The following is a 23,889-nucleotide window of genomic DNA, read 5'->3' on the forward strand; positions in this document are numbered from 1 at the left end:
TTTTTCTTTATTTTTATGGAATTACATGTTACGTCATATCATATTTGCCTACTTTGATACATAAATGACCAGCGAACGTGTTTGAAATAAATTAAGAAATTAATAAACAGATAACGGTTTATTGAATTTTGGCGGCCATTCGGCTGGAAATAAACTCTTGAGGCATTACAGATATTACAGAACTGGGAAGTCATGATAGTAACTAGTTAATGATAGGAGAGCTTAAGATCAAGGTGAGCTGGATATTTCCACGCTTTGGATGAACACGTGTTTACGTCAGCTTGTATTACTGTTTATAGCGATTACTGAATTAACTCCAGCCAAAGGCTGTGCGAGTTAGTGAGCTCGAAGTGGCTATGGTGCCCAGCGGCAGTTCGGGGAGAAAGGATCCCAGGGGTCCAGAAGTGCGTTAGCCTGATGGGGGGAGAGCTCACTTTGGATGACTTTGTCCGCTCTTTTCAGCATCTTTTTTTTAATAGTCCTTAACGTGTGTCGATCAGGAAGACGACCAAATAGGGAAACCATTGGCGAGTTGTGGTAGAAATATAATCTATGCTGCTGTTCATGAGTTCACGTGCTGGTTGTCTGTCTTCAGTTGGAGAATCTAGAGATGATAATGGGAAATTTTGATGACGGTCCTGACGCTTGTCAACTTGTTTCTCATCCAAAGGGACACGATAAGCTTGGTGGGTTAAATAGCATGGCGTTCGCTGTGGCTTAGAGAGACAGTGTAGGAGGTAGGAGGTGAAATATAGTGAGAAGCGAAGCTGTTTCGCATAACCACCGTCTTGATTTGGTTAACAACGCATTCCAGAGAGCCGTTGTTGTAGCTGACATCACAGCGGAGTCGCCGACGTACTTCCATCGAGCCGAGGCATCCATCAAGTCATCATTTGGTGAGTAAGCACGAGGGTCCCATCTCGTACGAGCAAGGCGGAGATGGCCTCTCGGGAGCCCACAGCCTGGCGACGCTCACCTGAGCAAGTCTGAAAGCCATGGAATTAGACTTCTCCACAGGCCAGGGTTGATGGCTCCGTTCATGATTACGCTATGGCTGACCAGGCTTTGGTGATACCATTAAAGATGACAACTGCAGAGGTCTTTGTTTCTATCAGCTGCAGTAGATAAGGTTAGGGGAGCTGGCCAGGCCATGGGTAGTGGACTGGTTTGTTCAGCCTACAGTGGAAGATGCGGACCGGGCTAATAACAATAGCTCAAACCTCACAAAGAGACTGGGTCTCCTGACTTCCCTATTGGGAAACGCCAGATCTCCCAGTCAGTGGGGCAGATTGAAGTGAAGCATTGATGATGCAATGGAGGGACTGGACTAGGGGTGTGGTGAGGCGCTTTACCCTGGAGGATTTGTAACCGTCTGGTGCCTTCAAGTTCTTGCGGTGTGGTGGGTGTACTGAGGCTTGGGGGCTGGCTAGGAAGCAGGCAGTGTTGAGGTAGACAAGTCTCTGGTAGCTGGTGGGGCGGTAGTAATTGTTCATAAATTGAGTAGTTTCTTCACTGGATACTTTGAATAACTTAAGGGAAAAGAGAAAGTTACCTTTATCAAACTGCACGTATTTCACGAACGACTTTATAACGTATGGCTCTTGTGTAGGTGCGAGGAAAGGTCAGGTCTGATTGATGCACTAGTCGTGATCCATGTTTGATCCAGGGCACGGCAGTTGAGTGTGATCCAGGACACGTCAGCTGGGTGTGATGAAGGGCACGTCAGCTGGGAGTGATGCGGGGCACGTCAGCTGGGTGTGAGCCAGGGCATGTCAGTTGGGTGTCATGCAGGGTACGTCAATTGGGTGTGATCCAGGGCACGTCGGTTGGATGTGATGCAGGGCACGTCAGTTGTGCGTGATCCAGAGCATGTCAGTTGGATGTGATCCAGGGCACGTCTGTTGGATGTGATCCAGAGCACGTCAGTTGTGTGTGATCCAGGGCACGTCAGTTGGGTGTGATCCAGGACACGTCAGTTGGGTGTAATCCAGGGCACGTTAGTTCGGTGTGATGCAGGGCACATCAGTTGTGCGTGATCCAGGGCACGTCAGTTGGATGTGATCCAGAGCACGTCAGTTGGATGTGATCCAGGGCACGTCAGTTGGATGTGATCCAGGGCACGTCAGTTGTGCGTGATCCAGGGCACGTCAGTTGTGGGTGATCCAGAGTATGTCAGTTGTGTGTGATCCAGGGCACGTCAGTTGGATGTGATCCAGGGCAAGTCAGTTGGGTGTGATCCAGGGCACGTCAGTTGAGTGTGATCCAGGAAACGTCAGTTGGGTGTGATCCAGAGCACGTCAGTTGGATTTTATCCAGGACACGTCAGTTGGGTGTGATCTAGGGCACGTCAGTTAGATGTGATCCAGGGCACGTCAGTTGGATGTGATCCAGTGCACGTTAGTTGGATGTGATCCAGGGCACGTCAGTTGTGTGTAATCTAGGGCACGTCACTTGGATGTGATCCAGGGCACGTCAGTTGGATGTGATCCAGGACACGTCAGTTGGATGTGATCCAGGGCACGTCAGTTGTGTTTGAACCAGGGCACGTCAGTTGGGTGTGATCCAGGGCACGTTAGCTGGGTGTAATCTAGGGCACGTTGGTTCGGTGTGATGCAGGGCACATCAGTTGTGCATGATCCAGGGCACGTCAGTTGGATGTGATCCAGGGCACGTCGGTTGGGTGTGATCCAGGGCACGTCAGTTGGATGTGATCCAGGGCACGTCGGTTGGGTGTGATCCAGGGCACGTCAGTTGGATGTGATGCAGGGCACGTCAGTTGGATGTGATGCAGGGCACGTCAGTTGGATGTAATCCGGGGCACGTCAGTTGGATGTGATGCAGGGCACGTCAGTTGGATGTAATCCGGGGCACGTCAGTTGGATGTGATCCAGGGCACGTCAGTTGGATGTGATCCAGTGCACGTTAGTTGGATGTGATCCAGGGCACGTCAGTTGTGTGTGATCTAGGGCACGTCACTTGGATGTGATCCAGGGCACGTCAGTTGGATGTGATGCAGGGCACGTCGGTTGAGTGTGATCCAGGGCACGTCAGTTGGATGTGATGCAGGGCACGTCAGTTGGTATGATCCAGGGCACGTCAGTTGTGTGTGATCCAGGGCACGTCAGTTGGATGTAATCCAGGACACGTCAGTTGGATGTGATGCAGGGCACGTCGGTTGGGTGTGATCCGGGGCACGTCAGTTGGATGTGATGCAGGGCACGTCATTTGGATGTGATCCAGGGCACGTCATTTGGATGTGATGCAGGGCACGTCAGTTGGATGTGATCCAGGGCACGTCAGTTTAATGTGATGCAGGGCACGTCAGTTGGATGTGATGCAGGGCACGTCAGTTGGATGTGATCCAAACCACGTCAGTTGGATGTGATCCAGGGCACGTCATTTGGATGTGATGCAGGGCACGTCAGTTGGGTGTGATCCAGGGCACGTCAGTTGAGTGTGATCCAGGGCACGTCAGTTGGATGTAATCCAGGACATGTCAGTTGGATGTGATGCAGGGCACGTCAGGTGGGTGTGATCCAGGGCACGTCAGTTGGATGTGATGCAGGGCACGTCAGTTGGGTGTGATGCAGGGCTCGTCAGTTGGTATGATCCAGGGCACGTCAGTTGTGTGTGATCCAGGGCACGTCAGTTGGGTGTGATCCAGAGCACGTTAGTTGGATGTAATCCAGGACACGTCAGTTGGATGTGATGCAGGGCACGTCGGTTGGGTGTGATCCAGGGCACGTTCCCCGAGCGTAATCTTATCTATCATATCTGGACAGGAGCGATGGTGGACATGGGTGAGGGTGGGATTTCCACATTCAACTCTGGCGTCATCTCGCTCGGCACTTCACTCCGCGGATCACGAGCGGTCAGCCTCCACGACGGTGGACGGACGGACGGTCGTGTCGTAATGGTCTGACTTTGGGTTCCAGATGTTGTGTCGTAAGTGATGGCGACCGATGGATCGCACTGGCAGGGATGCTGATAAGCTGAGTCCATGAGAATAAGGTCAAGTGTGTTCTGTGTATACTGTGTGTGTGTGTGTGTGTGTGTGTGTGTGTGTGTGTGTCAGTATTTTCCATACTGTCTTGCTCTATAGATGCATATGTAGATGATTAATGGATGAGGCCAATGATTGGTGCTGAGTGATTTCAAATTTGGCTTCTGCATGAAAACAGTTGGATACCCTGGGAGTAGTAAGGAGTGTGCATGACTGCAAGATGTAACGAAGAGACGTAGAGAGTTCCAGCTTTGGTGGGTGATGAAGACTGGGCCGGTGGAGGCCAGAGCACAGAAAAAACTGACGCCTCAATCCCTCCTCCCGGGGGCTGTGTGCGTGTGTCCCAGCCTGGACCAGTGGTTTGTGACTGGCCGCTGCTTCCCATAGTTTCTGTTTGGAGACCAGCCACACGAAGGCTGGCCATTATGATACCTCCTCCTTCCCTCGATAAGCAAAGCTGTGAACTTAAGGTCGCAAGCATTATTCCCTCACATGAAGGTCATCCTTAACCTTGTGTATAGGACATGAATCCAAGCAGCAGAGAGGAGACGAGAGTCGTACTCGAGATACAGATACGGAAATGATCTTATGCCAAGATTCAGTTCCATTAATGTGGTAGACTGTGTCGCAGGCTGTCGTGGTGGGCGGCTCCATTTTCTTTGTCTTTTTTGTATACAAGTGTCCCACAAAAAGTTGATTCTAGAACTTCATGGCTGCCATCAATACTCAGAAATCCCAAAAGTTTAAAGTTCGACTCCAGTAAATGAACTTGATGGTATTTCCCTCACCCTGTTAACGCCGTAAGCACGACGATACGACCCATGAGCAAGACGGCACGACTCTAGCGGACGACGGGACGACCCATGACGGCACACGACCCTTGAGCACAGCGTTACCATCCACGAGCACGACGGCACGATCCTTGAGCACGGCGATACGACCTTTAGGTGCGACGGCCTGACCTCTCACCCAAACCTTGAGATTACGACCAAGGCTCACGTTTCCACAGCCAAGGGTTCTGTCAAGGCTCACGTCTCCATAGCCAAGGGTTCTGTCAAGGTTCACGTCTCCATAGTCAAGGGTTCTGTCAAGGTTCACGTCTCCATAGTCAAGGGTTCTGTCAAGGTTCACGTCTCCATAGCCAAGGGTTCTGTCTAAGTTCACGTTTCCATAGCCAGGGGTTCTGTCAAGGCTCATGTCTCCACAGCCGGGGGTTCTGTCAAGGCTTACGTCTCCATAGCCAGGGGTTCTGTCAAGGCTCATATCTCCATAGCCAGGGGTTCTGTCAAGGCTCATGTCTCCACAACCAGGGGTTCTGTCAAAGCTCATGCCTCCACAGCCAGGGGTTCTGTCAATAATGCTGATGACGGGAGCCAGGCACCAGTGTGGCGGGCAGATGACTCGCCACGCGTTCGCGCAACCAAACATTTGATGACATTTGAAGAACCATTATTTCTTCCTGCCTTGTGATCAACTGCGTCCTTAAGGCAGTGAATATTGACTGTTAAGGAGTCGGGATACACGGAAGGTTTTGACGTCATTTCTCAAGTACAGTTTATGATACTAATATTGACGTAATTATCTCAGAATATTCGATTTTGAGATGAGAGATGAAGATATAATCTTTATATAACACCTTTCCTATAATTAGCCACCGTGTCTGACTGCCCCCTCGATAACGATTCCTCTTTCTATATATATGTGTATGTATATATACATTGTTGACTGATTGGTAAGGTTATTTAATGTATGTATGACTCATGGTGAGGTGCCTGAGGAGTGGCGGAATGCGTGCATAGTGCCATTGTACAAAGGCAAAGAGGATAAGAGTGAGTGCTCAAATTACAAAGGTATAAGTTTGTTGAGTATTCCTGGTAAATTATATGGGAGGGTATTGATTGAGAGGGTGAAGGCATGTACAGAGCATCAGATTGGGGAAGAGCAGTGTGGGGTATCAGAAGTGGTAGAGGATGTGTGGATCAGGTGTTTGCTTTGAAGAATGTATGTGAGAAATACTTAGAAAAGCAAATGGATTTGTATGTAGCATTTATGGATCTGGAGAAGGCATATGATAGAGTTGATAGAGATGCTCTGTGGAAGGTATTAAGAATATATGGTGTGGGAGGCAAGTTGTTAGAAGCAGTGAAAAGTTTTTATCGAGGATGTAAGGCATGTGTACGTGTAGGAAGAGAGGAAAGTGATTGGTTCTCAGTGAATGTAGGTTTGCGGCAGGGGTGCGTGATGTCTCCATGGTTGTTTAATTTGTTTATGGATGGGGTTGTTAGGGAGGTGAATGCAAGAGTTTTGGAAAGAGGGGCAAGTATGAAGTCTGTTGTGGATGAGAGAGCTTGGGAAGTGAGTCAGTTGTTGTTCGCTGATGATACAGCGCTGGTGGCTGATTCATGTGAGAAACTGCAGAAGCTGGTGACTGAGTTTGGTAAAGTGTGTGAAAGAAGAAAGTTAAGAGTAAATGTGAATAAGAGCAAGGTTATTGGGTACAGTAGGGTTGAGGGTCAAGTCAATTGGGAGGTAAGTTTGAATGGAGAAAAACTGGAGGAAGTAAAGTGTTTTAGATATCTGGGAGTGGATCTGGCAGCGGATGGAACCATGGAAGCGGAAGTGGATCATAGGGTGGGGGAGGGGGCGAAAATCCTGGGAGCCTTGAAGAATGTGTGGAAGTCGAGAACATTATCTCGGAAAGCAAAAATGGATATGTTTGAAGGAATAGTGGTTCCAACAATGTTGTATGGTTGCGAGGCGTGGGCTATGGATAGAGTTGTGCGCAGGAGGATGGATGTGCTGGAAATGAGATGTTTGAGGACAATGTGTGGTGTGAGGTGGTTTGATCGAGTAAGTAACGTAAGGGTAAGAGAGATGTGTGGAAATAAAAAGAGCGTATTTGAGAGAGCAGAAGAGGGTGTTTTGAAATGGTTTGGGCACATGGAGAGAATGAGTGAGGATATATGTGTCGGAGGTGGAGGGAACGAGGAGAAGTGGGAGACCAAATTGGAGGTGGAAAGATGGAGTGAAAAAGATTTTGTGTGATCGGGGCCTGAACATGCAGGAGGGTGAAAGGCGTGCAAGGAATAGAGTGAATTGGATCGATGTGGTATACCGGGGTTGACGTGGTGTCAGTGGATTGAATCAGGGCATGTGAAGCGTCTGGGGTAAACCATGGAAAGCTGTGTAGGTATGTATATTTGCGTGTGTGGACGTATGTATATACATGTGTATGGGGGTGGGTTGGGCCATTTCATTCGTCTGTTTCCTTGCGCTACCTCGCAAACGCGGGAGACAGCGACAAAGCAAAAAAGAAAAAAAAAAAAAAAATATATATATATATATATATATATATATATATATATATATATATATATATATATATATATATTTCTTTTTCTTTCTCTCAAACTATTCGCCATTTCCCGCGTTATTGAGGTAGCGTTAAAAACAGAGAACAGAGCCTTTGAGGGAATATCCTCACCTGGCCCCCTTCTCTGTTCCTTCTTTTGGAAAATTAAAAAGAAAATAAAGGGAGGGGAGGATTTTCAGCCCCCTGCTCCCTCTCCTTTTAGTCGCCTTCTACGACACGCAGGGAATACGTGGGAAGTATTCTTTCTCTCCTATCCCCAGGGATCATATATATATATATATATATATATATATATATATATATATATATATATATATATATATATATTTTTTTTTTTTTCTTCTTTCTTTCGTACTATTCGCCATTTCCCACATTAGCGAGGTAGCGTTATCAACAGAGGACTGGGCCTTAGAGGGAATATCCTCACCTGGCCCCCTTCTCTGTTCCTTCTTTTGGAAAATCAAAAAAAAAAAAACGAGAGGGGAGGATTTCCAGCCACCCGCTCCCTTCCCTTTTAGTCGCCTTCTACGACACGCAGGGAATACGTGGGAAGTATTCTTTCTCCCCTATCCCCAGGGGTAATATATATATATATATATATATATATATATATATATATATATATATATATATATATATATATATATATATATATATATATATATATATATATATATATATATATATATATACGACACGCAGGGAATACGTGGGAAGTATTCTTTCTCTCCTATCCCCAGGGACCATATATATATATATATATATATATATATATATATATATATATATATATATATATATATACGACACGCAGGGAATACGTGGGAAGTATTCTTTCTCTCCTATCCCCAGGGATCATATATATATATATATATATATATATATATATATATGATCCCTGGGGATAGAGGATAAAGAATACTTCCCACGTATTCCCTGCGTGTCGTAGAAGGCGACTAAAAGGGGAGGTAGCGGGGGGCTGGAAATCCTCCCCTCTCATTATTTTTTTTTAATTTTCCAAAAGAAGGAACAGAGAAGGGGGCCAGGTGAGGATATTTCCTCAAAGGCCCAGTTCTCTGTTCTTAACGCTACCTCGCTAACGCGGGAAATGGCGAATAGTTTGAATGAAAAAGAAAGAAATATATATATATATATATATATATATATATATATATATATATATATATATATATATATATATATATATATATATATATATCATACAGACCTCCAACAATCTAGATCGAACCCGGGACACCTGGGTAGCAGGCGGGAGCTCTAATGCTAGGCTATGATCACTCCTAAAAGGTTAATGACTAAACAGTACTATGTAATCGAATACCCTGCGTCTCACGTTGATGAGCAACGGGGTCTCCACTGGTCATCTTTCATAGGCTCACACAACCAGCAGATAGCATTTTACAGAACCAAACGTGTGATTATTCAAAACATGTTTTGAACAATCACATGTTTACCAAATGGCGTCCTAGCTTCGTCTCTTCGATGCATATCAACTGACTGTTATATTTCTCTCTTGTGTCTCCCCTGATGATGTGATTATTACACGAAAGTGCACTTGGGAACTTTTCGTGTTTCATTTTCCCCGTGGACTCATAGGAATATAAGGATGTAAGGCATGTGTACGTGTAGGAAGAGAGGAAAGTGATTGGTTCTCAGTGAATGTAGGTTTGCGGCAGGGGTGTGTGATGTCTCCATGGTTGTTTAATTTGTTCATGGATGGGCTTGTTAGGGAGGTGAATGCAAGAGTTTTGGAAAGAGGGGCAAGTATGAAGTCTGTTGGGGATGAGAGAGCTTGGGAAGTGAGTCAGTTGTTGTTCGCTGATGATACAGCGCTGGTGGCTGATTCATGTGAGAAACTGCAGAAGCTGGTGACTGAGTTTGGTAAAGTGTGTGAAAGAAGAAAGTTAAGAGTAAATGTGAATAAGAGCAAGGTTATTAGGTACAGTAGGGTTGAGGGTCAAGTCAATTGGGAGGTGAGTTTGAATGGAAAAACACTGGAGGAAGTGAAGTGTTTTAGATATCTGGGAGTGGATCTGGCAGCGGATGGAACCATGGAAGCGGAAGTGGATCATAGGGTGGGGGAGGGGGCGAAAATTCTGGGAGCCTTGAAGAATGTGTGGAAGTCGAGAACATTATCTCGGAAAGCAAAAATGAGTATGTTTGAAGGAATAGTGGTTCCAACAATGTTGTATGGTTGCGAGGCGTGGACTATGGATAGAGTTGTGCGCAGGAAGATGGATGTGCTGGAAATGAGATGTTTGAGGACAATGTGTGGTGTGAGGTGGTTTGATCGAGTAAGTAACGTAAGGGTAAGAGAGATGTGTGGAAATAAAAAGAGCGTGGTTGAGAGAGCAGAAGAGGGTGTTTTGAAATGGTTTGGGCACATGGAGAGAATGAGTGAGGAAAGATTGACCAAGAGGATATATGTGTCGGAGGTGGAGGGAACGAGGAGAAGAGGGAGACCAAATTGGAGGTGGAAAGATGGAGTGAAAGAGATTTTGTGTGATCGGGGCCTGAACATGCAGGAGGGTGAAAGGAGGGCAAGGAATAGAGTGAATTGGAGCGATGTGGTATACCGGGGTTGACGTGCTGTCAGTGGATTGAATCAGGGCATGTGAAGCGTCTGGGGTAAACCATGGAAAGCTGTGTTGGTATGTATATTTTGCGTGTGTGGACGTATGTATATACATGTGTATGGGGGTGGGTTGGGCCATTTCTTTCGTCTGTTTCCTTGCGCTACCTCGCAAACGCGGGAGATAGCGACAAAGCAAAAAAAAAAATATATATATATATATATATATATATATATATATATATATATATATATATATATATATATATCCGTGTTGTAGAGTTAAGTTCTGTAAAATGCTATCTGCTGGTTGTGTCTTCTGCTTCCTCCTGGTGGTAGTTCTGAGTGAACCCTTCCGGGACGTCTACACTTGTCACGGGTCTTCGTGCCGTGGCACCTGTCGCGTTGAAACAAATTCCTTTGGGAACATCGTACCAGCCAGTGTTGGTGTGTTGAGTGCCAAACCAAAGCGTGTGGAGAGGTAGGCGGAGCAGCTGGGAATGACTATGGGTAGCTGGGCGAAGCTGTGTAATACCAATAGGCAGAGGAGCATATGGCTCTGAGCTCTTACTGGTTGTAACGCGATGTTTGAGTGTGTAGTGTGCCTTGGCCTGTGTTCTGGTTGTTGAGTTCTGGTTGTTTTAATTAGTGCGTGAGTCATGTGTAGACGTCTGGTGTCTTGTTCACGACATAGTATCCTTGTAGATTTGACAATTGCCTTTCATGTGAGGGCAGCGTTGTGCTTCTTGGTGACATGCAGTTTGGTGTAGCCTTCTTGTAGTTATGTCTTCTGGATAGTGTCCAGGTTGTCCTCCACGTAAGTCATGGTAATAAGGAGCCTGCAGTCTCCTTGTTGACATTTGAATTCATAATCTTCGTTGTATTCTTGTAATGTGTCTTGTAATGTGTCTTGTTTTTGTGCATCTGGTTGTTCATGATGCGGTTGCTTGTTTTCTTGTGATTTTCTTTTCTTTCTGTATGTCTAACTTCGTTATGTGGTGTTGTGTGGCTGGTGTTTCTGAAGACGATGTCTCGTAGTAAACGTTCATCTGTCTTGTATGCTGTTGGCATCTGGTTTCAGTAACATATATTGTGTGTTGTTGTGTTGCTTATAGTTTTAGCCGCTGTGAGCTTGTCTTGTGTGTAGTTGTTTGTTGAAGTCGGAGTTCTTGTGTAAGTTGTTGATAAGGGTCTGCTTAATGCGGTGTGTCTTTATGTGGAAGATATGCCAATGGTCGGGGTAACAGCGTTAATGACTCCAGCTTTGTAGCGTTGGAGACATTTACTAATTGTATGTAAATATCGGCCGAGGTCTGTGGGTTTCTTGTGAGGGAAGGTTACGTTGGCACCAGTGTTGCCGCTCACCGTGACGTCTAAGAAAGACATCGTGTTGTCGAGGCTCAGTTCATGAGTGAATCTCAGAACTGAGTTCTCCTCCATATCTGCCTTGAGGTGGTTGTTGTGTGTTTCATCTCTGACGACGACGTAAATATCATCGACGTATCTATAGTATGTAAATGGGCGTAGTCAGCCTTCCTGTAGAACACTGTGCTCAAGTTGACACTTGGAGAATGAGGCAAAGGTGCCCTCGAATGGCGAGAACCCTATACTAGTAGTATAGGATACCGTCTTTGTGTCGGAGTACAGCCTGTGTAGTTCAGACCTCCAGAAGCTGGTGTAGCGTGGTGTGCGGAAGGCTTGGTGGGTGTAGTTCTGGGTGGTTGTACACGTTTTCACAGATGATGTCGAGGTCTGTGGTATCTGTGGGAACCTTGGTGACAGGATTTCGACATGAAGAGTTGCTATGAGCCTTTCTGGAATAGTGGAAAAGTGACTCTGGTGGAATTAATGTATTGTGCTGATTACTTATATTGTTGGAAGGGACTTTATGATGATGATGTTAAGTTCTTCGGCCATGTTGTATGCTGGAGTGATGACCCTGAAAAATGATGAAGCGTGAAAGTTTGTTCGGTTTATGCGTCGTGACGTTGCCATATGTGTAGCGAGGCGTGTGATGTCCTGTTACGGATGAGATCCAGTGGTCGCTCTTGACTGCTTTGGCGTTGCTGACGAGTTTCTTGTTCATCAGTAGTTAGGTGAGGTCTGGTGTGGTGTGATGTCTGGTGTGGTGCTCGAGAATTATGTGTTGGGTTAAGGATGTTGTCAAACCTGCTTTTGTAGTCGTCTCTGTTGAGGATGACGTAGATGTTTTGATTTATCTGCCTTAGGATATATATATATATATATATATATATATATATATATATATATATATATATATATATATATATGATTTTTTTTTCTTTTTGCTTTGTCGCTGTCTCCCGCGTTTGCGAGGTAGCGCAAGGAAACAGACGAAAGAAATGGCCCAACCCACCCCCATACACAGGTATATGCATACGTCCACTCACGCAAATATACATACCTACACAGCTTTCCATGGTTTACTCCAGACGCTTCACATTCCCTGATTCAATCCATTGACAGCCGATCAACCCCGGTATACCACATCGATCCAATTCACTCTATTCCTTGCCCTCCTTTCACCCTCCTGCATGTTCAGGCCCCGATCACACAAAATCTTTTTCACTCCATCTTTCCACCTCCAATTTGGTCTCCCACTTCTCCTCGTTCCCTCCACCTCCGACACATATATCCTCTTGGTCAATCTTTCCTCACTCATTCTCTCCATGTGCCCAAACCATTTCAAAACACCCTCTTCTGCTCTCTCAACCACGCTCTTTTTATTTCCACACATCTCTCTTACCCTTACGTTACTTACTCGATCAAACCACCTCACACCACATATTGTCCTCAAACATCTCATTTCCAGCACATCCATCCTCCTGCGCACAACTCTATCCATAGCCCACGCCTCGCAACCATACAACATTGTTGGAACCACTATTCCTTCAAACATACCCATTTTTGCTTTCCGAGATAATGTTCTCGACTTCCACACATTCTTCAAGGCTCCCAGAATTTTCGCCCCCTCCCCCACCCTATGATCCACTTCCTCTTCCATGGTTCCATCCGCTGCCAGATCCACTCCCAGATATCTAAAACACTTTACTTCCTCCAGTTTTTCTCCATTCAAACTTACCTCCCAATTGACTTGACCCTCAACCCTACTGTACCTAATAACCTTGCTCTTATTCACATTTACTCTTAACTTTCTTCTTTCACACACTTTACCAAACTCAGTCACCAGCTTCTGCAGTTTCTCACATGAATCAGCCACCAGCGCTGTATCATCAGCGAACAACAACTGACTCACTTCCCAAGCTCTCTCATCCCCAACAGACTTCAGACTTGCCCCTCTTTCCATATATTCGCCATTTTCCGCGTTAGCGAGGTAGCGTCAAGACAGAGGACTGAGCCTTTGAAGGAATATCCTCACTTGGCCCTCTCCTCTGTTCCTTCCTTTGGGAAACTAAAAACGAGAGGCGAGGATTTCCAGCCCCCCGCTTTCTTGTATCTCCCTTGATGATGTGATTTTTACACGAAAGTGCACTTGGGAACTTATCGTGTTTCATTTCCCCGTGGACTATATATATATATATTTATTATATTATACTTTGCCGCCGTCTCCCGCGTTTGCGAGGTAGCGTTAAGAACAGAGGACTGGGCCTTTGAGGGAATATCCTCACCTGGACCTCTTCTCTGTTCCTTCTTTTGGAAACATATATATATATATATATATATATATATATATATATATATATATATATATATATATATATATATATATATATATATATATATATATATATATATATATATATATATATATATATATATATATATATATATATATATATATGTATATATAGTTAATTGACAGGCGCGCGAAAGAGAGACTTTTGGATGTTAATGTGCTGAGAGGTGCAACTGGAGGGATGTCTGATCATTATCTTGTGGAGGCTAAGGTGAAGATTTGTATGGGTTTTCAGAAAAGAAGAGTGAATGTTGGGGTGAAGAGGGTGGTGAGAGTAAGTGAGCTTGGGAAGGAGACTTGTGTGAGGAAGTACCAGGAGAGACTGAGAACAGATTGGAAAAAGGTGAGAACAATGGAAGTAAGGGGAGTGGGGGAGGAATGGGATGTATTTAGGGAAGCAGTGATGGATTGCGCAAAAGATGCTTGTGGCATGAGAAGAGTAGGAGGTGGGTTGATTAGAAAGAGTAGTGAGTAGTGGGATGAAGAAGTAAGATTATTAGTGAAAGAGAAGAGAGAGGCATTTGGACGATTTTTGCAGGGAAAAAATGCAATTGAGTGGGAGATGTAAAAAAGAGACAGGAGGTCAAGAGAAAGATGCAAGAGGTGAAAAAGAGGGCAAATGAGAGTTGGGGTGAGAGAGTATCATTAAATTTTAGGGAGAATAAAAAGATGTTCTGGAAGGAGGTAAATAAAGTGCGTAAGATAAGGGAGCAAATGGGAACTTCAGTGAAGGGCGCAAATGGGGAGGTGAAAACAAGTAGTGGTGATGTGAGAAGGAGATGGAGTGAGTATTTTGAAGGTTTGTTAAATGTGTTTGATGATAGAGTGGCAGATATAGGGTGTTTTGGTCGAGGTGGTGTGCAAAGTGAGAGGGTTAGGGAAAATGATTTGGTAAACAGAGAAGAGGTAGTAAAAGCTTTGCGGAAGATGAAAGCCGGCAAGGCAGCAGGTTTGGATGGTATTGCAGTGGAATTATTAAAAAAGGGGGTGACTGTATTATTGACTGGTTGGTAAGGTTATTTAATGTATGTATGACTCATGGTGAGGTGCCTGAGGATTGGCGGAATGCGTGCATAGTGCCATTGTACAAAGGCAAAGGGGATAAGAGTGAGTGCTCAAATTACAGAGGTATAAGTTTGTTGAGTATTCCTGGTAAATTATATGGGAGGGTATTGATTGAGAGGGTGAAGGCATGTACAGAGCATCAGATTGGGGAAGAGCAGTGTGGTTTCAGAAGTGGTAGAGGATGTGTGGATCAGGTGTTTGCTTTGAAGAATGTATGTGAGAAATACTTAGAAAAGCAAATGGATTTGTATGTAGCATTTATGTATCTGGAGAAGGCATATGATAGAGTTGATAGAGATGCTCTGTGGAAGGTATTAAGAATATATGGTGTGGGAGGCAAGTTGTTAGAAGCAGTGAAAAGTTTTTATCGAGGATGTAAGGCATGTGTACGTGTAGGAAGAGAGGAAAGTGATTGGTTCTCAGTGAATGTAGGTTTGCGGCAGGGGTGTGTGATGTCTCCATGGTTGTTTAATTTGTTTATGGATGGGGTTGTTAGGGAGGTGAATGCAAGAGTTTTGGAAAGAGGGGCAAGTATGAAGTCTGTTGGAGATGAGAGAGCTTGGGAAGTGAGTCAGTTGTTGCTCGCTGATGATAGAGCGCTGGTGGCTGATTCATGTGAGAAACTGCAGAAGCTGGTGACTGAGTTTGGTAAAGTGTGTGAAAGAAGAAAGTTAAGAGTAAATGTGAATAAGAGCAAGGTTATTAGGTACAGTAGGGTTGAGGGTCAAGTCAATTGGGAGGTAAGTTTGAATGGAGAAAAACTGGAGGAAGTAAAGTGTTTTAGATATCTGGGAGTGGATCTGGCAGCGGATGGAACCATGGAAGCGGAAGTGGATCATAGGGTGGGGGAGGGGGCGAAAATCGGGGAGCCTTGAAGAATGTGTGGAAGTCGAGAACATTATCTCGGAAAGCAAAAATGGGTATGTTTGAAGGAATAGTGGTTCCAACAATGTTGTATGGTTGCGAGGCGTGGGCTATGGATAGAGTTGTGCGCAGGAGGATGGATGTGCTGGAAATGAGATGTTTGAGGACAATGTGTGGTGTGAGGTGGTTTGATCGAGTAAGTAACGTAAGGGTAAGAGAGATGTGTGGAAATAAAAAGAGCGTGGTTGAGAGAGCAGAAGAGGGTGTTTTGAATGGCTTGGGCACATGGAGAGAACGAGTGAGGAAAGATTGACCAAGAGGATATATGTGTCGGAAGTGGAGGGAACGAGGAGAAGTGGGAGACCAAATTGGAGGTGGAAAGATGGAGTGAAAAAGATTTTGTGTGATCGGGGCCTGAACATGCAGGAGGGTGAAAGGAGGGCAAGGAATAGAGTGAATTGGATCGATGTGGTATACCGGGTTGACGTGCTGTCAGTGGATTGAATCAGGGCATGTGAAGCGTCTGGGGTAAACCATGGAAAGCTGTGTAGGTATGTATATTTGCGTGTGTGGACGTATGTATATACATGTGTATGGGGGTGGGTTGGGCCATTTCTTTTGTCTGTTTCCTTGCGCTACCTCGCAAACGCGGGAGACAGCGACAAAGCAAAAAAAAAAAAAAAAAAAAATATATATATATATATATATATATATATATATATATATATATATATATATATATATATATATACATGCCTTAGCCTAAGCCAAGCACCCAGTTCATCGACCAGCCTCTCGGGGAGGATGAACAGGTTAATGTACCGTGGACCGACTGCCGCGACCAGGATTCGAACCTAAGTGGGCTCGACCCCGGTGCGACCCGCTACGCCATGGAGGTCGGTAATCACGAGACTAGTGACACAACATGACAGCAGCAAACGCTGGGAACATAACGTAAGTCTGAATCGTCCCAACCTTGTGTTTCACCATGAGTCATACCCACTGTGTGTGTGTGTGTGTGTGTGTGTGTGTGTGTGTGTGTGTGTGGTTACTGTCTGTATTACACACACACACACACACACACACACACACACACACACACACACACACATTCCAGGGTACGCCAGGTAATTATTCATCAACAAGCCCTAGAGGGAAGGATGAACGGCTGGGTTGTCTGTGATCCTGCTCAGGCCCGGTGAGAAGAGGATAAGGGTTGGGTGGGGAGGGAGGTGGTTGCTGCCGAGGGACCCGGGCCTGGTGTGTCGTCTTCTTAATCACGTCCAACTTGATCATGTTTTCAAAATAATGCGAAAATTCCTCGTCCTCATTTCCTTAAACTCTCTTGTCCCAGGGGGCCCATCTCTCTTCTGTGAGTCTTCCACTGCGCCCTGAAAGTTGGCCACGTCCACCAGGGTGAGCCGCAGGTCACACAGTATAGTGGTTTTGTGTGTATGTGTCTATGTAGGTAGAACGCAGGGGCAAGTTAGCAGTAAGAAGTCAACATCTTCATTCTAGTGGTGGCATCGTAGGCATGAAGATGGCTCCCTCGTCGCTACAGGCCGCCTTTCCTCTGTATATGAGCTCCCCACAACAGCAATTTGGGATCTTCGTTTTTATGTTTTTAATAAGAAATAAAGAAAGAGCCGAGGGTCACTTAGACCACAGCCACACCCCTCCCTTGGAAAGTGTGGGGGGGGATCACGTTTGCCCGGGGCCCATACTGGCTGTCGACGTCCCTGACCCTGATGACGTGTCTGACGCCTGTTGGACCGGATGGTTCACATGGTAACCACTGCAGTACGGACGCTCGCAAAGACTTTTCCATCCCGGGAGCCGAACCCGGGTCTCCTGGGTGAAAATCCTGTTTCCATGTGTGAGAGAGAGAGAGAGAGAGAGAGAGAGAGAGAGAGAGAGAGAGAGAGAGAGAGAGAGAGAGAGAGAGAGAGAGAGAGAGAGAGAGAGATTACTATTTATGCGTTACGGGGAAAGTTTTAAATTCGTGTTGCCCCGTCTTTTAACCTTAAATGTGTATCTTATGTATACACACACAAACACACACACACACACACACACACACACACACACACACAAACTAGTATACGCTAGGTGCCATTTACTGACCAGCTTCGAAGAAAGGATGAAGATCTGGACTGCCAATGGGCCGACTGCCGCTCCCAGGACTTGAACTTGGGCGGCCTATGTGTGTGTGTGTGTGTGTGTGTGTGTGTCCCCAGGATGGTGCAATCTGTAACATAAAGATGTTTGCTTGATTCCCTGACCTTCTGTGGGCCTCTATAGATACTAGCAGTAAATGAGTCAGTAGTAATGTATTTTGAAATAATGTAATGTGAATGTATTTCATAACTGTATTAAGAAATAATGTATTGTCACTGTATTTCATAATTGTATTAGGAAATAATGTATTGTCAATGTATTTCATAACTGTATTTCATGACTGTATTAGGAAGTAATGTAGTGTGAATGTATTTCATAACTGTATTTCAATAGTCTTTTTCAGGTCTTTGTATGTGAGACGCGGCGGAAACATTGTGACTTAGCATTAGTGATGTGTGTGGGTCAACAGGTAAGAGACTTGATCGTTCAGTGTCCCTTACTAAAACACCCAGACATCACCAGTGTATAGTGAAGACCGTGACATTGATTGAAAAGAAGGCAGATGATCCTCATGATGATGATGAGGTTCAGCTGAATCAATCAAACTTGATCTCACTTGCTTTTCCATAACACTTGCTCTTCCATAACTGGTGAGTGTTGTAAGTAGCACCACCGCTCGGTGTGTTCCCCCTGCGTGAAGTATCTTGACGCCTCGTGTGTACAGAATTGTCAGTGTTATTCCCCACACTGCACAATGTTTTTATTTCATTTTTGTACATATTCGCCATTACCCGAGTTAGCGAGGTAGCGGCGTTAAGAACAGAAGGACGAGCCTTGGGGGGAATATCCTTACTTGGCCCTATTCTTTGTTCCATCTTTTGAAAAAAATTATTTCCAGCCGCCCGCTCCCTCTCATTTTAGTCGCCTTGTAAGACACGCAAGGAATAATAACTTTGGTCGTGAGGCCCGGCACGTGTGGTGGTCGAGTGGGGAGGGTAGAAGGTGGAGCAATATTTGTTGTCTGTATATGTGTTGCTCTCCAGCGTATGACAGAGGGGCACTAGGTATCAGTGCAGTTTGTTAGGCTGGTGACCTGTGGAGCATGTATCAGACGACGCTCACCCACACACGCGAACACTATGGCACTTGCTAAGAACACCTTCCCTCCTCACAATGTACACTGTAACACGTTTCTTCTCATTTTCATTGCAGACTTGATATCTATTTTTTTTTCTCTCTTAATACATTCCTTTATTTACCGTCTACACAATCGCAGATTAGCTGATTTTTCACTGAGCCACTTGTGTTAACGTTCACCTCACTGTAAGGTAAGAATGATACATAGTGAAGGAGTTTTCCACAACGACTTCAGACGGACACTGCTTCACTGTCAAGTTTTATCACTCGCGGGTCAGATCACTGCGCTGAACTTGGCATTTCCTCCTTACACACATTTACACATCCAAGTGTAAGGCGATGTAAAAACTGCTGCTCTCTTTACAGTTTCCAGGAACGTCTGCACGATGATGCACATTCCAGTTATATAGATGTTATCCTCGCTGTTCGTTGCGCTGGGGACAATGTATAGTTCTCAGGGACCAACAAACATAGAAATATTGTCTGTCTTACCATGATGGTTGCTGAGGTACGAGTGAGTGAGCGTGAGGGTGAACGAGGACCTTTATATTGCCAAAGTAGGCCGTGGGCACGAGGGGAGTCCCCAAGGTGTGCTGGCTCGCTGTCTGTCTGGCTGCGGGTGTGTGCGTGACGTGGCCGGCCGGCGTCCTTCCCCACTCCTGCTCCTCGCCACCGTAACGGCCTCCTCGCCTTCCTGCTTACTTTGAAACAGTGTAAAACTATCCGGAAATGTCTTTGTTTGGCTGATATAAATCGGGTTTTTTTTTTACGGCCATCAGCCGCTGATGTGATGACTCAGCAACTGAAGCTTGTGATCACTGATCATAGTTCAGGCAGCAGCAAGCGTCGCCCACCGTGAGCGACGACGAACTTCCTTGTGTTGGTTTTCTACCGTTGGCGCCTACAACCGTGGCAGATGCTCCCCGGACGACTGCTCACGCGCTCTGGCGAAATTTACGTTTTACAAATAATGTTGTTAATAAGATGCCAAAGATGCAGTTCTTAAAATGTAAATATATACTGAATGTCCTTTATTTCAGATTCGATCCTTGACTCTGTGTTGTAATCAAAGCTTTATCAACTCTATAGCTTGTTCGGAAGTTAGTAACCTTCTGAAAGTCTGTATATAATCAGAACTGGTGTCATCATCTGACTGTGACGTAGAGAATAGACCGCTATCATATTTACGTATAGAAAATCCGCGTTACACAACTGAGGGGAGCAAAAAATACTTGCGTTCGTGGAGTGGGTGAAGACCTTTTTGCGCCTCACTAAGATTTAAGAAGCCCGATATCCAGTTTATGTGTTGTCTGATCAAGGTGGGTGAGAATGACGAACGTCCTCCAGGGTTCACTGCTGGAGCCACCGCAATCTCTAGTTTATGTTGACAATTTAACAGAGGAAATTAAATCATACGTAGAATATAATTCTCGATAATGTTAGAATGATGAATAATGTTGGGAAAAGAGGAGGGCAACTCATAAGAGAGCCTTGGATAAGATACATGTACATCTCTCATACAAATAGCTTATGAAAATTAAACCCAACACAAGTAAAGGAGTTGACTACATGGAAGTGTGCGACCACACCACACGTGACGATCATACTGACGGAGGCCAGGTCGGTGACGGAGGCCTTGGCGTTGACATATGCTTAACTCACCTCCGTAAGTTCACGTTAGAAGGTTCGCGAGAGAAGCAAACAATGTTTTGGCCAATGTTAGAGTTACGTTCAAGTACATGGACCGTCCTGGACGCGCAAGAGACTACACACAACACTAATACACGATGCAAGCTGGGTTGTGCTTCGGGATCTTCACCTCGCCATTTGAGGAACAGTAGTGTTGCTGCTGTTGCTGCTAAAGATGCAGTGAAACATGGCAAAGGTTGTGCTTGGATAAACTGAAGTGCATTTCGAAGAAAAGAATCAAAGTTCTTACTTCTGCCAAGCACTAGGGGAGGGAAGTGTGAGGGAAGACACGGCCACCACAACGAAGTCGTGGATGGTAATGTAACGTCCAATGATATTCAGAAGTCATGATTATGGGACTCCGGCAGCAGGGGATTGAACGGGGAACTGAGCGAAGACCACGTCAGGACGAAGGGCGTAGCTGACGTGTGGAACTAAGATGGAGTGACTGTAGGCAGACAGCACTGGGAAAGTTGTTTTTACGGTGAGTCTCCCTCAGCGTGAACACAAATACGGATATCCTCACACTCACTCAAGTCAAGGAGGAAAAGGTCGACTTCAGAACGAATTAATATGCATGAATTGTTAAACACATTTCTTATGGGAAGTTCGGCAGGAGCAAAAAATTAATATAGCGATAATCAAGTTTTATTTTCGTGCAGAGTGTAGCAGGCAGACAGTGTAGCAGCCAGACAGTGTAGCAGCCAGACAGTGTAGCAGCCAGGCAGTGTAGCAGCCAGACAGTGTAGTAGCCAGGCAGTGTAGCAACCAGACAGTGTAGCAGCCAGACAGTGTAGCAGCCAGGCAGTGTAGCAACCAGACAGTGTAGCAGCCAGACAGTGTAGCAGCCAGACAGTGTAGCAGCCAGACAGTATAGCAGCCAGACAGTGTAGTAGCCAGGCAGTGTAGCAACCAGACAGTATAGCAGCCAGACAGTGTAGCAGCCAGACAGTGTAGCAGCCAGGCAGTGTAGCAGCCAGACAGTGTAGCAGCCAGACAGTGCAGCAACCAGACAGTGTAGCAGCCAGACAGTGTAGCAGCCAGACAGTGTAGCAGCCAGGCAGTGTAGCAACCAGACAGTGTAGCAGCCAGACAGTGTAGCAGCCAAGCATTGTAGCAGCAGGACAGTGTAGCAGCCAAGCAGTGTAGCAGCCAGGCAGTGTAGCAGCCAGACAGTGTAGCAGCCAGACACGGTAGCAGCCAGACAGTGTAGCAACCAGACAGTGTAGCAGCCAGACAGTGTAGCAGTCAGACTGTGTAGCAGCCAGACAGTGTAGCAGGCAGGCAGTGTCGCAGTCAGACAGTGTAGCAGTCAGACAGTGTAGCAGTCAGACTGTGTAGCAGCCAGACAGTGTAGCAGGCAGGCAGTGTCGCAGTCAGACAGTGTAGCAGTCGGACTGTGTAGCAGCCAGACAGTGTAGCAGGCAGGCAGTGTCGCAGTCAGACAGTGTAGCAGTCAGACAGTGTAGCAGTCAGACTGTGTAGCAGCCAGACAGTGTAGCAGGCAGGCAGTGTCGCAGTCAGACAGTGTAGCAGTCAGACTGTGTAGCAGCCAGACAGTGTAGCAGGCAGGCAGTGTCGCAGTCAGACAGTGTAGCAGGCAGGCAGTGTAGCAGTCAGACAGTGTAGCAGTTAGACAATGTAGCAACTAACCAAGTAATGTAGCAACCAATCAGGCAGGGTAGCTAGCAACCAGGTAATGCAGCAACCAGTCAGGCAGTGTAGCAACCAGTCAGGCAATGTAGCAACCACTCAGACAGTGTAGCAACCAACTAGGAAATGTAGCAACCAGTCAGGCAGTGTAGCAACAAGTCAGACAGTGTAGCAACCAATCAGACAATGTAGCAACCATGCAGGCAGTGTAGCAACCAACTAGGCAGTGTAGCAACCAGTTAGGCAATGTAGCAACCAACCAGGTAATGTAGCAACTAGTCAGGCAGTGTAGCAACTAGCCAGGCAATGTAGCAACCAGTCAGGCAGTGTAGCAACTAGCCAGGCAATGTAGCAACCACTCAGGCAGTGTAGAATGGGAATTTCTGTGACAGAAAAATCGACATAAAACATGTTTATCCACATGTGGAATGTGAGGCATGGAAGAATCTGTTATGAAATATGTCCAGGAAAAGTTCTTTTCTTTGTATGTGTATGTCATTTTCAACACTGGACGACGAACAGGTACACCAGCAGTAGTGTGCGGGTGTCCACGTGAGGGTATCACAAACCTCATGCGTGATAACTGGGAAAAAGTGACCAGGCAGCTCCGGCCAACTTTAAGAAATCTAGAAAAAAAACTAGAGGATCAGAAAACCCGAATGCCAAGAGGAGATACAGAGGGCGGGACTCTATCAGGAATTTCTACTGTGGATCAGAATTCCACACAATCCTGCAGGGTGTACGACTGAGCCAACAGATACGTATATGTTATAGGATTTGGAGGAAAGTGTTGGAGGAGACTTAGTTCACAGGATAATAAAAGACTAAAGAACATAGAGAGGTTATGTGGAGAGGGTTCAGAGAGCGTAACAGCCACAGTTTTAAAGATGTAAGAGATCAAGAGAATCATGAGGGAATACAGATGGATCTCGATAGAGAAGTATTGTGGAAAAGGCAAAGACAAACCCTAATGGTTGTACAGGTTTACCAGGAGCAAATCATGAATATAACGACAAAATTGGAGGGACGTGAGCTCCACGTATGGAGCTGAATGCCAAGTTCTGAAGCGTGTGCACAGTCAGGGACACATCACCTCCAGTGAGATCACTTAAGCACTAAACTTGATTGAGGATATGTAAGTAAACTTATGAGACTGACATCCGGATCAAGCAAACGGCCCCCACTGGCGTCTCGTCCTACCTTCTGTGAACGTTTGTAGAAACATAAGACAGACGATCCGAGATGTTCAGGTACTCGCTGGAAAATGGTTGTCACCATGAGTGGGTGAGGGAACAAATGTGTTTAACTGTAAGACAGACAATAAGGACAATTGCACTAGTTTGCAGGTCTGTGCCAACTAGTAAGAGTAACCAATACACAAACTGAAAGTACTTGAACAAAAACTGCGTGAGATGCTACGCGGTGAGATGCTACGTGGTGATATGCTACGTGGTGAGATGCTACGTGGTGAGACGCTACGTGGTGAGATGCTACGTGTTGAGACGCTACGTGGTGAGATGTTACGTGGTGAGATGCTTCGTGGTGACAGACGAAAGTCATCTTGTGTTATGAACCTGCCAGATCTTATTTAAAGGGTTCCCCACAGCAGACGAAAAAAAAAAAAAAATCATTCAGACGATAATAACCTAAAAGAACGATACACATTCACATCAGAT

General features: G+C 45.7%; 1 protein-coding gene across 1 annotated transcript in view; it reads right to left on the reverse strand.

Moving 5' to 3' along the window:
• The window catches only part of LOC139767152 (uncharacterized), a 27,067-nt gene extending 7,455 nt beyond the window's left edge, over positions 1–19,612 (reverse strand). The window contains exon 1 of the mRNA XM_071696182.1: positions 19,364–19,612. Coding sequence (XP_071552283.1) covers positions 19,364–19,366 — 3 coding nt within the window. The 5' untranslated portion in view covers positions 19,367–19,612. The remainder of the gene's footprint in view (positions 1–19,363) is intronic.
• Between the last annotated feature and the right edge of the window lie 4,277 nt (positions 19,613–23,889).

The sequence above is a fragment of the Panulirus ornatus genome, chromosome 59 (genome assembly GCF_036320965.1).
Source record: "Panulirus ornatus isolate Po-2019 chromosome 59, ASM3632096v1, whole genome shotgun sequence".
Lineage (NCBI taxonomy): Eukaryota > Metazoa > Arthropoda > Malacostraca > Decapoda > Palinuridae > Panulirus > Panulirus ornatus.